This window comes from Misgurnus anguillicaudatus, chromosome 16, assembly GCF_027580225.2.
Source record: "Misgurnus anguillicaudatus chromosome 16, ASM2758022v2, whole genome shotgun sequence".
NCBI lineage: Eukaryota > Metazoa > Chordata > Actinopteri > Cypriniformes > Cobitidae > Misgurnus > Misgurnus anguillicaudatus.
The window spans coordinates 19,258,262-19,275,672 of NC_073352.2; the positions used below are offsets into that span (position 1 = coordinate 19,258,262).

Sequence of the window (17,411 nt, forward strand, 5' to 3'; positions counted from 1 at the left end):
TCCCCTTAATACATGTAACCACAGAAATTAACATTAGTGGGTCAACCACAAAATGACTTTAAAGAAAAATAAAAAGATAAAAAGTCTAACAACATCTGTGTTTGTTATAAGTACACCTAGGACAGCACAAATTGTAACTGAACTCACTGGAGCCGTGGCGTTTTAGGGTGATTTGTGGACTGGGTTTTCCTGTGTCACTGCTGGAGAAAGAGTGACGTTTTATTTGGGTTCCTCCTCTTAGCCTCTTATTTTCCTGCTGAAAAAAATTAAAGCAACTTTATCAATAAACTGTTTAAATCAAAAAACTGCTTTGCAATTTTGTCTGCCTTTCTTCTAAAATTCATGAATAACAACAATTATATTTGAGCAAATTTAGAAATACTACTGTGACTTACACAAACTGGTGGATAATTCAATACAAGAAACATAAAAAAGGATTTTGGCTATTACCAATACTGTTAGTTTTGGGCAGCTGTGGCACAAACCTAACATTGGGTGGCAGTCCAATACATTTGTTGACTACTGTATATTATTTTTATTAAAATAGAGGCCTGATGGTAAGAGGACAAATATAAAAAAATCCATAATATATTGTATGCCCTGATCAGCAGTGTTTGGGGGAAAAAGTGATATTCTCTGTGGGTATCTAAGGGTTCAGTATAGGTTTAACAAGCTGCTCAAAGGCCAGAGGTCACGAGGACTAAAGCTGCTGTAACCCCTGATTATTACACGGAGACATCATCACACACTTCTCGTCTTTCATTTAGAGAGCACTCGTGAAAAACAGACACAGAAGCACAAACATATCACTCTCCCCTTTTCTAAATCGAGCTGGGACAGGAAACTCATACAAATGACCTTTTTCAAACTTAAAACCCTCTGGAGGAATTGTGGCAAACATTAGCAATACATTAGGACATAGTTTGTCCACCTGGGTCAGTTTTGTACCTTTTCTGTCGCTGGGGTACACTAAGGTCCCGTTTTGTTATATAAAGTATACGTTTGATCCCCTATATTTTAACTGGTACAAAATTGTTCCTTACGGTATATAATAGGTCTTTAGGGTATAATACCCAAAGGGTACAACATTTCAATGTGTTGTATACCCATAAAGGTGCAAAAGTAAACCTTTGAGGGTACCACCCCAGCAACCCAAGAATCCATAATATATTGTTTTGTACCTTTACACTGTCAGAAATAAAGGTACAAAACTAACTTTTTTGTCACTGGGGCTGTACCCTTTCAAAAAGTACAGCTTTGCACCTACGGATTTCATTTTAGTACCTCAGAGGTACATACTGGGACCAAAGAGAGCTTATTAGTACCTCAAAAATACATATTAGTATCTCAAAGATACATATTAGTACTAAAGGTTTACATATCTGTACTAATGGTTCATACAATTACCTTCTTAAAGGGTGCCGCCCCACAGACAGCTAGTGTACATATTTCAACTTTTTTCTAACAATGTGGGTCCTTAAGGTACGGTAAGCTACCCAAAATTGTATTCTGTTTTGTATTCCTGTAATAATACCAAACGGAAACTTAGGGTACAGCCCCAGTGACAGAAAAGGTACAGTTTTGTACCTTTATTTCTGACAGTGTACAGTAGTGTGGATATGTTTTTGGCCTTAAATGTATCAGTTATTTGTTAGGGCAGGTTCAGCCTGATCTCACAAGAAAAAGTACATATTTTATGAGTTGGCTAATTCGTATCAATTCATACGAAGTTAATTGTGTAAAATCGTACGATTCTCATGAAAAAACAACAACGAAACCGAACCCCTAACCCCAACGTCACAGGAGACAAGGCAAATCGTACCAAAACGTACGAATGTGGACGTATGACTTAATACGAATTAGCCAACTCTTTGCCACATCTTTAAAAAACAAAATGATGCAACTTGATGCCCAATGTAAAATCTGAGTCCTGAAGCAATACCAGTGCAAAAGTGTATAATTTGGTATGCAACCAAATGTTTGTTTATGACTACAAACCTCTGTGGCTTCGAAAGGAACCTCATCATACGTTCTTGTATCGGTTGAGGTCACCCATCTAGAAAAACAGCAAACATGAAACAACAGTAAGTAAATGTTACCGAGATGACCTCATCAGAAGTGTCACTCATTTCTTTTCACTTCACTAACTCACAGAAAAGAGTGACGGGCAGCTGTGCGGATGTTGGCAATAGTTTCCACGTCTACATAGTCATAATGTAAGGATTCGGGGTCGGCTGAGGAACCGGTCTCTGCCAAAAGAACTCCCAGCCAGCGGCCCATATCCTCCGAGCAGCTGGCCTGACAGAAACACACAGAAAGACATGAGCTATAAACACAAACAACAACAAAATAACACGGAAAAGGCTAATAAGGTTCTAAAAACCCTTGACTGAATGGTTCTTGTATGGCATCGCTGTGAAGTTCTAATAGCTCAAATGATAGAACATTGAGATATAAGCTCAAAAGGCTATGGGTTCAATACAATACATACAATGTAAAAAAGATTTAAGAAAAAAGTACACTGAAAAAATTATATACTGGATTTACTAAAAAAATTAAAATACAGTGCATCATTTTTGCATCCAATAAAAAAAAACTAAGTTTTACATGGAATTTTAAGCAATTTAAGCAAATGCAATGCAATGCAATGCAATGCAATAATGATGCACTGTATTTTTAAGTACATCCACCTATTATTTTTAGTCCACTGCCTAGGTAATTCAAGTAGTTTTAACCAAGAATTAGTAATTTAATTTCCTTCTTACAAATTTTACACGATAACATTTAATTGAACTTATTAAATAATGTGTTCATTTAGAATTACTCACCTTTTTATGTTTTTAAATAAAATTTTGTTAAAAAACAAGATTTTTTATAGAATTTACTCAATTTATTTAGTTAAACTTACTAAGCCACAAAATCATTTTTTACAGTGACTAGGCTGCGGACTAAAAATAATATGCTGGATTTACTTAAAAATATAGTGCACCATTTTTGCATTCACTTTATGAGTAAATTTTACATGGAATTTTAAGCAATTGCTTAAATTGCTTAAAAATTCCTTTTAAAACTTACTTAAAAATTGCAATTGCTTTAATTGTTTAAAATTCCATGTAAAACTTACTTAAAAAAGTGGATGCAAAATATTTTAATTTTTTTAGTTTTTTAAAGTACATTTTTAGTAAATCCAGCATATTATTTTTTCAGTGTATGTTACCTGGTTGCCTTAAAAAAATGAGTTAATTCAAATTATAAATATTAGTTAACTCAAAGAAGTTTTGTAAAAATTGACTAAATATTTAAAGACAATCATGTAACTTAATTTTTTTAAGTTAAAACAACCTTTTTTACAGTGTAATGACGAAATGTGTGCCCGAAATGTAATGCACTTTTAGTAACTTTGGATAAAAGTGTCTGCCAAATGTGTAAATGTACTTCAGTTACACAATAGTGATTTTAAAAGGTTTGAAAGACAAGAAAACATAATAATAAGGAAAAATATGAATTTATATAAATAAATGTGAATTAAAGCAATGACATTTTCCTATTTTTGGTCTGTTGCTATTTATTTAAAATAACAGAAGAACAAATTATAATTTTAAATTTATTAAAGATCAATAATGATCATCTCTGAATGTCAACGTTTAACAAAAAATATAAGTATTTCTGTAAAAGCTCAACATGACCTCTTTATTACCTCTAACGCTGCCAGTTCTGCACCTCCTCTCAGTATTCTGAGGGCAAAGGGGTGTTTGGGCCCCAGGCCTGGAACAACGTCACAGCCCTTCAGAGCCACAATGCTGTGGGGGACTCGCTGTTCTCCTTTCTCCTGGTAAAGGTAAAGAGATCCGGCCCGCACACGACACCAGTGTTCCTTCCAGCACTGATTTAACAACACACCCACATAACCTGACACACACAAAGCGAAAGAGTTAGAGCAATTATTACAGTACATCGTCCACTGTTTCATGTGTAAAGATTTATTCCACCCCGCTGTCTGACATCAAAGGCTAAGAAAGACAAGTTGAAAAGAACAGGTGGAGAGATTCTCTCATTTTGTAATATGAGAAGAGAAACCAGAGATGAGAGGGAAAGATGGGTCTCCTACCACACCGAGGGTCCTGATCAAGTGAGGCGCGACTGTCTCCTGGTAAAGGGGGCTTTCTTTTGGAAAAACTAATAATTCTTGTAATTTTTCTTCCTGCTGCTCGGCTTACGGTGCCTGTGAGCTCTGACAGCGCACCTCGCTTGGGTTTACCTGTAAACACACACAGGGGTCTGTCGGTATATTGAAATGTAAAGTTTTGTGTGTGGTCGGTGCACAGAAATTTGCTGGAATTAATCCATAAATATTATCAAAAACAATGAAAGACACAACCCATCCATCTACTTAAAGGTACGGTGTGGATTTTTAGAGGCATCTAGCGGTGAGATTATGAATTGAAACCAACCTCACTTTCGAAACGCAAAGAGAAGCTATAGCTGCCACAGAACAAACTTTTATTTTACTTGTTGATTTTTTTTATTTTGCTTGTTGATATGTTTTAGCATTGTTTCAAATGTTAACATAAATAAAATAATCCAATATAATATAAAAATAGTTAATAAATAAATATTAATATTTAGGCTATTAATATAATGTGCTTTGGCGGGCAACTCACAAACTGCCCGCGAACACCATATTGGAGATAAAAACTGCTAATTCTAATGTAATATAAACAATATTGTTCATTTTGTAAGGTCTTTACACACCACTGATAATATAGTTATGTATATAATATTGCATTTCTGTCAAGAGATCCTTCGAAAAGTTACACAATGCACCTTTGAGAGTAAGAATTAACAGAAATGAGAGATAAGATTTTTACAATTTCTAAAGGAATGTAAAATGTAATAAGTGGTCCCATATCAACAGAACCCAACACCAAGTTTGATATTCTGCTGATTCTGCTTGGATTTGGGTTTAGGCTAAATGCCTATTCATTTTTTTGTTGTTGTTTGCTTTGTGTGCTCCATGTCATCCAGGCAAAATAGTATAGTTATTAAAAAAAATAATAATAATACAAATTGAGTGCCAACCTTTCTGTGCCAATGTAACTGTGCCAATAAGCAAATCCTTTGTTTGTTTGAATCTATAATCCGCAAATATGAGATACAGTGATACTGATACTTGCTTAAACAAACACCCCTAACAAAGGTGTAATAAGAGAAGAACATTGGGGTAAAACTGAAGATCTCACCATTTTCCCGGCTGTCACGTGCGCTCTCTCCACTTGGCATGCTGTCAGAATCAGAGGTTTGCTTCTCTGCAGAAGGCCACTACAGAGAAAACAGCACAACCAGGCCAAAATAAATATACTTTATGTCAAATGTTTAAACATACAAATCCTTAACTAAACAACAACATCTTTATCAACTAATATGACTATAATATGCTTCCTGTCAGACACATACTTTAATAATATTAATAATACTTTAATAATATTACAAATATTAACTTTAAGACTTTCATAATCAACAGCTGCTCTTACACATCGAAGCAGAACCCAGAACATTTAGCCTCAACTGCAGCGAGGATGTAATTACATCCAGTGATGTTCTCAGCCAACAACAAGTTTATAAGTAAAAAGATTTGCATTTCTTACAAATTATCTAATAAAATATTTTAAATTAGCTGTGTAGTAAGTGGAATAATGCCAGACAGTTGTTATCGCAAATTAAGTCCTGATCACCCTGTCTGGATTTATTCTGGTGATAACAACTGGCGGTAACACTTTTGAAGGGGTGTTAATAAGACTGATATGACATATTCATAATCATGACATGACACGTGCTATGAACACGAAGGAGATTTTATATGTTTAACTGTCATTAAGTGTCATTCATTCAATTGTGTCATTTTTAATGCAAAGATGACATTGTTTGAGATGTCTTTGTTATGACAACTTGACATTAACCAATACATCATAACTTGACATTATCAAGACAACATAACTGACCACTGTTTACCAGTTATACAAATATAATTTGTCATTAAAATGTCATTAAGTGTTAATACTCTGTCATATAGTTTTAAAACAGCGTCATGAATATTTTTCTTGACCTCAACTACAGTGGTACAAATATAATTTGTCATTAAAATGTCATTAAGTGTTAATACTCCATCAAATAGTTTTTTTAACAATATCATGAAAATTCTTTAGTTCATAATGTTTTTTTACGTTTCCTCCATGTGTTTAACAAATAAAAACAATCATCCAATAATAATAATAATTAAAATTGATAAAATTATATTTTATTGCATTTGGAGACCGATTCACCTAAAATGAAAACAGTACAATAATGGGTTAAGCCATGCAGCGTTGGGTCCATACAGTTATATAAATTAATTAATTAAATGTTAGTTGTTCGTTTTTTCTATTTCAGAAAATTTCACAACCCCTTGTGTGAGAAGAACAAGCTTTATTGTCAGTTTTTGATGTATTGTGCACATACATGAAGTTAAGTATAATCTTTTGATGTGCATTTTGTTAATGTATTTAAAATTATTTGACAACACTTAATGACATTTTAATGACAGTTTAATGTAATGTTAAACCATAAAGCTAGGTAGTTCTTAAGTTTGATAATAATTCTACTATGTCATGTTTATGACAGATTTATGACAAGTTATGATGTATTGGTTTATGTCAACTTGTCACAACAAAGACAATTCAAACAATGTCATTGTTGCATTCAAAATGACATAATTGAACAAATGACATTTAATGACAGCTGTCATAAAATCTCCTTCATGTTCATGACACGTGTCATGTCATGATTATGAAGGTGTCATGTCAGTCTTATGAACACCACTTCAAGTTAAGTGTTACCCAACCGGTTGGCTGTACATGATCTCTTATGTATTACATGGCTCGTTGGAATGCTTGATTCTGATTGGCCAGTTGCGACATTTGCAGGTTTGTTATTCCCAGATTCTCAAAACTAATAACACGTTAACACGGATGCTGCAAATCATTTTGACAGGTACAGTTGAATATTACACAAAAATTAAATATGAATGTATTTTAATAGCCTATATTTAACATTATATTTACAAATGATTAAACCAAATAGTGTGTACGTGAGATTTGAACTTTTGTCAATATTTAAATGTTCCTTACCTTACTGATGAGGTAAATAGCCATGTAATAAACAGGATCATGTACAGGCAGTTGGTTGTTGTCACGAAATAAGCCCCTTCAGAGTGATACAAGACCCTCATTTTCAGGTCCTGATCACACTGTCCGAGCTTTTTTCCGGCTGCCTATATATTATCCCTTACTTATTTGATAAAATGACTCCATCGTTGTACAGAAAAAATATTCTTGTTCTAGGTGAAAGTATATTCAGCTCATAATGGAGAAATTATATTTCTCAAACAAACTCTAGTTGCAGCCAGACCATGTAAAAAATAATAATCGTATCCCCAGAATGTTCCTCCAATTATTCATGTGCACACTTCATGTGTCAGTAATGATGATGATGAGATGTACGAGGCCATGTGTGCTGGGATCCCACTTATCCAGTTCAATCTTCCTAGGAATCACTGGAGATGGGCTGTCCAACCCGTTCCCCTGACCTGTAACGTCACGCACCACCTGCAATGACACAAAGACATTCACACATCAGCACTTCTCCACGCATGTAAACATATTCCAGCACACAGGGGGTCCCGTATACAAAAGATTTTCCCCTCTTGTGCAATATTATTTCTGGCAGCCAAATACAACTGTTGTGTGGACATATAATTGTCGAGTGAGGGAGTGTGTTTACTTGGAGCCATTTCTCGGCCTGCTCCTTGCTCTGCACAGCCAGCACCAAAGCATCTCCTCCGGGCAGAGAAAATCGCAGTTCGTGCTTCTTTCTGCGTCCATCTTTGGGTACGTAGATGACATTGCACAGGCTGAGTGGTATGTCTGTGTAGGGCGACTGGTCTTTGGAGCTTTTATAGCACTATTAAAGAAAGCAGTTGGCCATGCAGTGAATCAGATGTTTCTTTGTATGAATCAGAAACAATACCTTCTGGCTTTTGTCAGCTCACCTGGAGTCTGTTTTCACGGATGACAGTGAGCTGTTTGGCCCACTGGCCGAAACGTTTCTTCCGCAGGAGGAAGGCACAAATATGGCAGTCTCTCACAGGGGCCATTGAGTTTTCCTCCGAGGGCCACTGGTGTGTCAAACGCTGGCCTTTCTCCTCCTCCTCCTCATCATATGACTCATAAGAACTGCTTAAAGCATCCGAGTCATTATCTGTGTAAAAGATGGCGCCGTACAAATAGGTTTAATAAGAAATTACATCAAATGTAGGGAAATGACACAGAAAATTGGGTCAGGGATCCTCGCCTACAGGAGTTTTTGCGTCGCCCGTTCACTTGGGTGGTTGGGTAATTATTCTCTGCTTCTTCGTAATACCCATCTTCAATAGAGTTCGGAGGGCTGGAGCTGCCTGTTGGAATAGGACAGGTGTACAAAAATCAGGCAATTTGCACTTTCCATATTGTAAGAGATAAAATTGAAATAATAAAGAAAAAATAAAAATAACTAATATTATATGTTCCTGTAGCTTAAAAGAAATGTCTGGGGTTCGATCCCCTAGGGAGCAAACATACAAAAAATATATAGATTGAATGCAAAGTAAATGGCTTTGGATAGGTGTTTGCCAAATGCATAAATTTAAATGTTATAATAAACTAGCCATGGAAAATGAAAACTGTAAGACCAAGAAGCCGCCTCTGCAGAGGGTTGACATGTATCATTTGTGTCTATCACTTATCTATATTTTTTGTGTGCTAGACATACACGTTTAGATGTGATTCAAGTTACATTTTTAATATTATTATTATTTTATATACGAGTCAAGCTATTAAATTACATAACATGCTCCCTTTTAGTCCCTATGCACCTGTTTACAAGATAAACAAAGAATGCAAACTCTTAAAAAAAGTAATTTACATATAAAGTAAACAGATTTTTTTGCCAAAGCTTTGACTTTTGTACAACAATTTTGGAACATCAGTCTTAAAAAGTTATTGTACATCTGTGACCAAGTCTGCGAAAACCCAGCTAATGTCATTTTTTGTTTTCTACATAAACTCATCCTGCATAATGTAAATACATAACATATATAATAGACCCCTTAAAAGTTTGTAAACATTGCATCGTCTCCGGGTGGGCGGGGCTTAGCTGGAGGCAAAAAGAGCCATATAGAGGCAATGTTGACAAGCGTACACTGTAAAAAATGTCTGTAGAAATTACAGTATTAATGGGTATTACTGGCAACTAGCTGCTGGTTACTGGCAACCAGCTGCAAAATTACACCAAATTTTTTAGAGTGAAGCTAGCACGTTTTAGGGGGGATTTATTAAACATGGATGAAGAAGAAGGTTAGGAATATGTCCGAATATGTACAGTCACTGATTCTGCGGGACCGTGACAGCTATTTTTGTATCTTAACTCTTGCGATTTTCACCAAGTTTTGGATATTTCCTAGACAGCCTATGAATTAACTTCCGGGTGGTTTGGGGAAATTTGTCAAGGCTTATTGTAACCTATCGATGGGCTAACTATGATTAGCAATGTGGATTATTTTAAGAGACTATTCAAAGGATGGCACACACATCTATCGCTGTATGTTTGTTTAATATTTAAGCGAAACAATAGCGCTGTTGGCGGCTTTTCACCTATAAAATAGAAACTTCCTGATTTGTAGATAAAACCAACACACCAGTACATATGCATAGATTATTTTACCTGATATGAAGTGTGCACTGCAAACACGATTTATGATCGTCTCCGTCCAGTTTGTACTCCGTATTGCATTCAACCACAACTGTCATCTTGATTTCTGTAAAGGAATGCCTGCCAGGATCTGGTAAATATTTTGTCTTGAACCAAAAGTGCTGTTCCTTCTATTCTGGCAGTCAAAACCTCAAACTTTTAGCGTGCCTGCTATGGGTTCCTATTTATTTTTTGCCTCCAGCTAGAGCGATGACATCACAGTGACGTAGGCGATTAAGGGGTCTATAGAAATATAACCTTGACATCCTTAATATTGACTGGGTAAGGGCATGTTGAACATTAAAATGAATGTGAAAAAAATCAAAAATGTGATGCTTATAATCTTATAATTAGATTATAAGACTTTATCCTGGATTTCACAGGCGGGGTCACATATATGAGTTCGTATAATCTACAATCAATTTCCAAAATATATGAACATACAGCATCGAGACTCACTGCGGCTGGTGATATATTCTGGCATCTTGCCAGGGCTGAGTGGCTCGGCCTCTTCGTAGTTTTCCTCTGGAGGGGGTGTGTTGGGCAAAGGGGGAGGAGAATCTGCCATGCCCTGGCCCAAAAAAGTGACACACTATAACTCCATCCATCTGCCTGGCACATCATATTATTTCTTTCTTAACATCTGCTTTTCTACGACTGTTTGCGATAACAGAAAGTTACGTGGCTCATTTCCACTAATAATAACAAATGATATGTGACCACTCCATCCGATCAAAACCTGCATGCCGGCTGAACAATACATCAGATATTGTCCATTTATAATTTGTACTCTGGTAATAATGGCACACACACACAATAATTTATTTATTTTTTAAATCACAAACGCTGGGCAAGCACTCTCTCTTAATAATGCATCATGGCTCTATAGAGACCCCAGTAAAGGACTAATGGTGATGTAAATAAGATAACTGCCTGGCCCTGAATTTGCAATGCAGCTGGAGAAGAGAGCGTTTGACCGCAGGATGATTAATCTTCCCGCCATACCTCACCGTCACAGAGCACTGCCCTTATTGCACGCTGACATCAAGGTTAATAACGCGCCATATATTAGTCTAAAAGAGAATGCTTTGGAGCGGAGCATTATGGGTAATCCTCTGAGAGAAGCTTTCTTACCGGCTTAGAGGGAGTGTGGTCTGTGATGTTTGTCTCTGGCTCTTTTTTGTGATCCTCTATTTCAACTTTTAGGTCCCCGAGGTCACAATCTGTAGAAATGTAAAAACACATTTATGAGCCTAATGCTCCAAGATAATAGAGAAGGATGAAGTAAGATCATTTAATTACCCCCCACTTACCAAACTTCTCAAAAAGAGACTCGACAAAGCTTGTCCCATTTCTGTACATTGACGTGTTCACATACAGGTAGTCTTTTCCAGTGACTGTGAAGAGAGAGTATGCAGAAAGAGAAAACATATATGTAGGACAATAAGCAAAAGCCTTTTCCCTCTTCGAAAATGTGCTTCTTTTTAATAAAATCTGTGTTATATCAGTGGCGGCTCGTGACTACTCTTCTGAGGGGCGCAAATTCAAAACTTGTGTTTTCAAAATATGTGTTTGTTGCGTACCATCATGTGAACCATGTGCATCACGTATTTTGTCAAAATAAGTGCCTGCTGCACACGCGTCAAAACCGTTTATGATAAAAGAGACGCTCACGTTCACAAAATACACGCAAGACACTCCCTTAACAGTAAAATCTGATTATGCATGAGATTATGCGAGTATCTGGCAAACGCGAGCGTCTCTTTTATCATAAACCCTTTAGACGTGTCTGCAGCAGGCACTTATTTTGACAAAACACGTAATGCACACAGGTTCATTCGACACGCCGAACACATATTTTGAAATTACAAACCACACACATGACGGGCCACATACACGTAGTAATGAACTTTGCATCATGCGCCCTGGAAAAAAGAAGTCACCGGCCACCACGGGAATTCATTAGAAGAAAAAACATTTTTGCTTATTTGAAACAACTGTGCAGTGAAGAAAACCAATTATGTCTCAAGGTGGTCAAGAAGATTTTTTATAATATGACCATGAGATCCAAAATGGGTTGCAAAATTCTAGGAATTCGATGGTAATTACACAGTAATATGTGGTTAGTGTGACACATGGATGAAGATGAGTCAGATGTCGAGGAAGAATAAGATTTGGATGTGATACATTTTGTGTAAATTTTTCAAAATGTACAAATAATTTTCTTTAATTCCAACTAGTTTTCAAAATTCCTGAGCTTTGCAACCCAGGTCCCCTAGTTTATCCATTGTGGTTGTACATCTGATCAACCACCCAGTTTGCACCTGCTGTAACTAAGCAATATGTGATACCAGCCAAGTGAAAATTTTTTAACTGGATTTTCCAGCAGGGTTACATATAATAGTGATGTTTACCTGTGGGCTGTAATCGTCTTAGCAGGTTCCTTACAGCCATTTTCTTTTCTTCTGTTGCAGAGCTCAGGGTCTCGTGGTCCAACAGCTTCAACAGCACATTCAACTCTGTCACCAGCAGCTCCATCTCTAAAGGTCAAAGCTCAGGGTTAAAGGTCGATAGAAACCAGACTATACAACTGTCAGTGTTTGTCATAACAACTCAATTAGATCAATTAGACCGACAATAAGCATCCCGGCATGAAAGCGCAAACGAAAACAAGTGTCAGCTGAGAGGATTTGAGGGAAAGTGGTACCTGCCTTGAAGGAATATTCCATTTTCTTAAAAGAAAAATCCAGATAATTTACTCACCACCATGTCATCCAAAATGTTGATGTCTTTGTTCAGTCGAGAAGAAACTATTTTTTTTTTGAGGAAAACATTGCAGGATTTTTCTCATTTTAATGGACTTCAACAGAGCCCAACATTTAATACTTAACTCAACACTTAACAGTTTTTTTCAACGGAGTTTCAAAGGACTATAAACAATCCCAAACGAGGCAAAAGGGTCTTATCTAGCGAAACGATTGTCATTTTTGACAAGAAAAATAAAAAATATGCACTTTTAAACCACAACATCTCGTCTAGATCCGGTCGTGATGCGCCAGCGTGACCTCACGCAATACGTCATGACGTCAAGAGGTCACAGAGGACGAACGCGAAACCTATATGTAACACGTGACCTCCCTACTTCACTACGCATTTACGTTAGGTCACGCTGGACCAACCTAGACGAAAAGTTGTGGTTTAAAAGAGCATATTTTTAATTTTTCTTGTCAAAAATGACAATTGTTTCGCTAGATAAGACCCTTATGCCTCGTTTGGGATTGTTAATAGTCCTTTGAAACTCCGTTGAAAAAAACTGTTACGTGTTGAGTTAAGTGTTAAGTGTTGGTGTCCATTAAATTCCATTAAAATTAGAAAAATCCTGCAATGTTTTCCTCAAAAAACATAATTTCTTCTCGACTGAACAAAGAAAGACATCAACATTTTGAAAGACATGGTGGTGAGTAAATTATCTGGATTTTTCTTTTAAGAAAATGTAATATTCCTTTAAGATCAACTCTTAATCATCAATCATTTTTTTTGGATTCTTGAAAGTTTGTAAAAGGTTGGAATGACTGCATCTTGATGTATGGATCTTTGTAACGTTATATTCCACAAGGTCGCACCATAATGGACACACATGTCAGTGCACAATATGAGTTATGGGCAAAGGGATGACGACAGGTCACCAGGATTATAAATTCAAACAGGTTTAAATATCAGAACTTCACGCTTCAGTTCCATGTCAGATCTCTGTGGGATAAAAAAAGTAATGCTAGGAAAACCGAAAACCCCCACGTAGAGACAAAAACCTCTGATGTATTCCAAGCCTCCCATCCCATCAAAGCATCAAAAGAAGGTCCAAGCTCAATAAATACACGCATATCCTGATATCTAAACACTCCCCCATCTCTTGTTGCTAACACATTAGGTTAACTCTTGGATCTATTGGATGACACTGGACATTGTAAGCTCCGGAGTTCACACCGTTTTCTCATCCAAACATCTAAGCCACATTTTCTCATCCAAACCATTACTAATGACCCAGCACTTCTAATGCTGAGTCTATGAGTTTGGCCTAATGCATTGTCAGCAAATGACTAGAAACATGTAACCAAAAATCCTTTGCTGCAAGTTTGCTTTGAGGGATGAGTAAAAACCAAAGGGGATTCGTCAGCAGCCCCTGGGCTGTGTGCACTCGGGCAGAAGGACACAGGCACGTGAACACCTCTTGTCCCAACAAAAATGAGCTCATAATCAATGCTGATCATCAGAGTAGAAAGAAAGGCAATGATGTAAAGTGAGTAAAAATGAGTATAAATGGGGCTGATCGACCCTGTCCATCACACAGCTGGATAATCTGGCTTAGAAAAAGGGTGAACCTAGCCAAAGTATCCACCTCAGGCAGGGCCCTTTGGGCTTTCAGATATTAACAGGTGTGGTGGATCAAGACTCTAGTACTCATCTATGTACAAGACTTATAAACTTGGTCAAAAATATTAAACCCCTTTGCCCAGGTGAAAAAAGTGCACTAAAATACACTTCATTTAACTACACTTAGTAAATGTACTTTTGTCACGCACTCATTTTCTACTTAATATATATAAAAATGTCTTTAGTACTTTTTAAGATAAACTTAAGATAAGAAAAACTTATTTAGTATACTTTTTCAACTGCAGTGAAGTTCTACTTATATACTATAATTTTAATTAAAATATTTATAGTGCATAACTATCCTACAAAAAAAGGCTATTCAAGTAAATTTTAGGAAAAAATGCTAAAGTGACACCAAATAAAAAATATACATAAAGAGTTCAGATGCAAAATCCTCTAAGTGACATGTTATTTGTAAATTAGCATTTTTTATCAGACTTTTAACTCCCCGCCAGCCTTTTTTGAGAAGTTGCCCGCCAGCATTTTTTGGGATTTTTACAAAAGTTTCACAAAATTCCTTCGGGAAAATTTTCTTCTAAAAATATATAAACACAAATATATCAAATGAAGGAACAGACCGTCTGCTTTCAAACAAACAATAAAAAAAAAACGGGGAAAAAATATTTTTTTTCTCTGTTTACAAACTCTTAAATATGGGTATTTTTCTTAAAAAATCCAAACTTTTTAGCAAAAAGCTGAAATAATACCATTTTTGTGAAGGAATTTTGTTAGGATTCAGAACAATTATTAAAACATAAACATAGTGTAAAATTAATAAATAATGTTTGGGTAAGATTTTCCATCTAGTGGATAATCACGGTATTACAGATTACTATAAAAACTCATCAGAAACACGTTTTTTTTTTTCAGGCTAATGTTTTCTCTTAATTAACGAGATAACTTGTTATTTCCGAATGGCTTCAAGTTGGTATTAAGTGGATTTTAAGCGAAAGTATTTAATGAACGTATAATACGAGATATAATGCGTGTTAATATAATTCGGTTAAAATCAGGAGGTGACATTTAGTGGCTTTTGCATCTGGGCTCCTCCTACATATGAATTCTGCGGGTGAACAGCTTGTAAGAAAACAAGCATTTCTCTATAGTAATAAAGGGTTAAAGTCTAGGTTGAGGGGAGTGGTATGACATTTTAAAGTATTGCAATATTTACCTTGCAATATTTACCTCACAATATTGACCTTTTTTTATATATTGTTGGGGAAAATAAGAACCATCACTCACAGCAAGTCTGAGAAGAATAAATATAGTGTAACAATATGAGATAGTAACGTTTGAGAAGACACCAGTGTATTCCCTATTCCATGTCTCTCCATATTTCCACAGTCTTCACTCAGTACTGTATATATGTATAAATGACCACCGCCCTGTTTTACATCCCCCTGAGAAAACTTAATGAACAATGTGCTTCCAGTCAGAAAGTACCGTGGTCCAGGACATGTCAAAATGAGTCAGCTTCACATCTTTCCATGGGGAAGGTGAAGAGTTTAAAAGCCACACAAAAACACAAACACTTAAACGCACACAAACTTTCTCACACATACATCTCAAATTTGGGTCAGCATGCTGCTGCACTTACAAAATGTGTGTTTCTTTAATCTGCCACAGTTGCTAAATATTTGTTTTTATTCACTATTATACATCAAAACATCACACTTCCTCTCAATGCCCCCCTTACAGGCACTCCCATTACGTTTGAGTGTTCAGCCTCGATTCACAAGGCCCTTGTCATCACAAAATGTCTAAAGTGTTGCCCTCAACATGACCTACACCAGGAGACACAGCTGGGTAACAAATCAAAGTGGTACAGTGGTCGTAAGCACCCTAAATGTGCTACATGTGCCCACTTGGTGTGTAAAAAGTCAGCCCAGTGGGGAATCACCATGCAGCGTCTATGTGAAGAAGACAGACCGTAATAAAATGTGTTAGCTATGCATACTTCTTGTGTGAAATCTATGCTTACTAGTCACTGTTCTGGAACTGAGAATGAAACTAGGACAGTGATGTCATTTCATAATAGAGTCATGTGTCTACAATAAAGAAACATCATTACGTAAAGGATTTATTAAGCCAGAAAAATGCCTGTTATATTTAAGTGTTTAGAAGCACTATATGGTTTTATAGTCTGGGTGGTTGGTGCTGGTTTATCTGGAAATCTAACATACTATAGTAAGGATGCTTACTAAGCAACGCTAATATAAGATCAATCAGAATCAACTTTTATTGAGTTCATAATTGTGCTTTTTTATTGCATAATACCCCACGGTTTGGTTTGGGTCCGCTTACTTTTGGGAGCTTTTCCACTGGGTGCGTTACGTAGGACCCGATACTTTTTAGTACCACCTCGGTTTGGGTTCCAAGCAACCCGAGTTGATACCAAAACATGACGCGAAAACACTGTAGATCACTGATTGGTCTGAGAGAATCGTCACTACCAGCGTCATTGCTATAATGTAAAAGATTAAGCGTCATTGCTATAATGTAAAAGATTAGCTTTACCTTCATGCTAGCTTGCGCTGTCACGAGTAAACCTGTTGTAATCTGTGCTTTCCTGTAAGTTCCCAAACTCCCTTTTAGCTATGAAAAACATCCACAGGTTCGAAATCAGGAACACCATAACAGTTTTTTTTCCCCAGACTTGCAGTTTGTGCCGACGCATTCACGCGCATGTCTGCATATATACTTAAATGCAACTTAAATGAGGCTCAGCGGAGCGTGTCGACCACTGCCACGGATGTTTGTACAGAAACTGTCATGTGAGACAAAGGTAGTGATAAAGTGAGTGCAAACACCTATTTGTGGTAGTCAGTTTTAATTTCGTGGCGGACTGAGAAATAAATGAATGTATGGGAATGTACAACGACGCTCTCACATGTATGATGTCACAGCAGTGGGCAGCGCAAATATAACGACACGCCTATAATCCCTCCCACTCCGAAGTGTTACCAAACTTAATGGAAAAGCTAACCAAGTCAAAGTGAGGTGAGCTGACCTGACCCAAACCAAACCGTGGGGTACTTTGCAATGAAAAAGCGCCAAACAGGTGAGGACACAAAACTTCATTTAAAAATCAAGTACACTTCTACAGTACACTTTCTTTGGAATCTTTGGACCTGAAACACAAAAAAACCTTCATTTGCTTT

General features: G+C 36.6%; 1 protein-coding gene across 9 annotated transcripts in view; it reads right to left on the reverse strand.

Moving 5' to 3' along the window:
* The window catches only part of afap1l1a (actin filament associated protein 1-like 1a), a 35,051-nt gene that overhangs the window by 3,497 nt on the left and 14,143 nt on the right, over positions 1 to 17,411 (reverse strand). For 5 of the 9 annotated variants that reach the window (XM_073854293.1, XM_073854294.1, XM_073854290.1 and 2 more), the window contains 14 exons: positions 12,234 to 12,359; positions 11,133 to 11,216; positions 10,954 to 11,042; positions 10,264 to 10,390; positions 8,390 to 8,488; positions 8,084 to 8,292; positions 7,816 to 7,995; positions 7,557 to 7,640; positions 5,241 to 5,316; positions 4,109 to 4,258; positions 3,698 to 3,909; positions 2,153 to 2,298; positions 1,999 to 2,056; positions 148 to 256 (listed from right to left, as the gene is read on the reverse strand). In XM_073854293.1, the coding sequence (XP_073710394.1) occupies positions 148 to 256; positions 1,999 to 2,056; positions 2,153 to 2,298; positions 3,698 to 3,909; positions 4,109 to 4,258; positions 5,241 to 5,316; positions 7,557 to 7,640; positions 7,816 to 7,995; positions 8,084 to 8,292; positions 8,390 to 8,488; positions 10,264 to 10,390; positions 10,954 to 11,042; positions 11,133 to 11,216; positions 12,234 to 12,359 (1,749 nt within the window). The remainder of the gene's footprint in view (positions 1 to 147; positions 257 to 1,998; positions 2,057 to 2,152; positions 2,299 to 3,697; positions 3,910 to 4,108; positions 4,259 to 5,240; positions 5,317 to 7,556; positions 7,641 to 7,815; positions 7,996 to 8,083; positions 8,293 to 8,389; positions 8,489 to 10,263; positions 10,391 to 10,953; positions 11,043 to 11,132; positions 11,217 to 12,233; positions 12,360 to 17,411) is intronic. The other 4 variants (XM_073854295.1, XM_073854291.1, XM_073854296.1 and 1 more) reach the window with 4 other exon arrangements.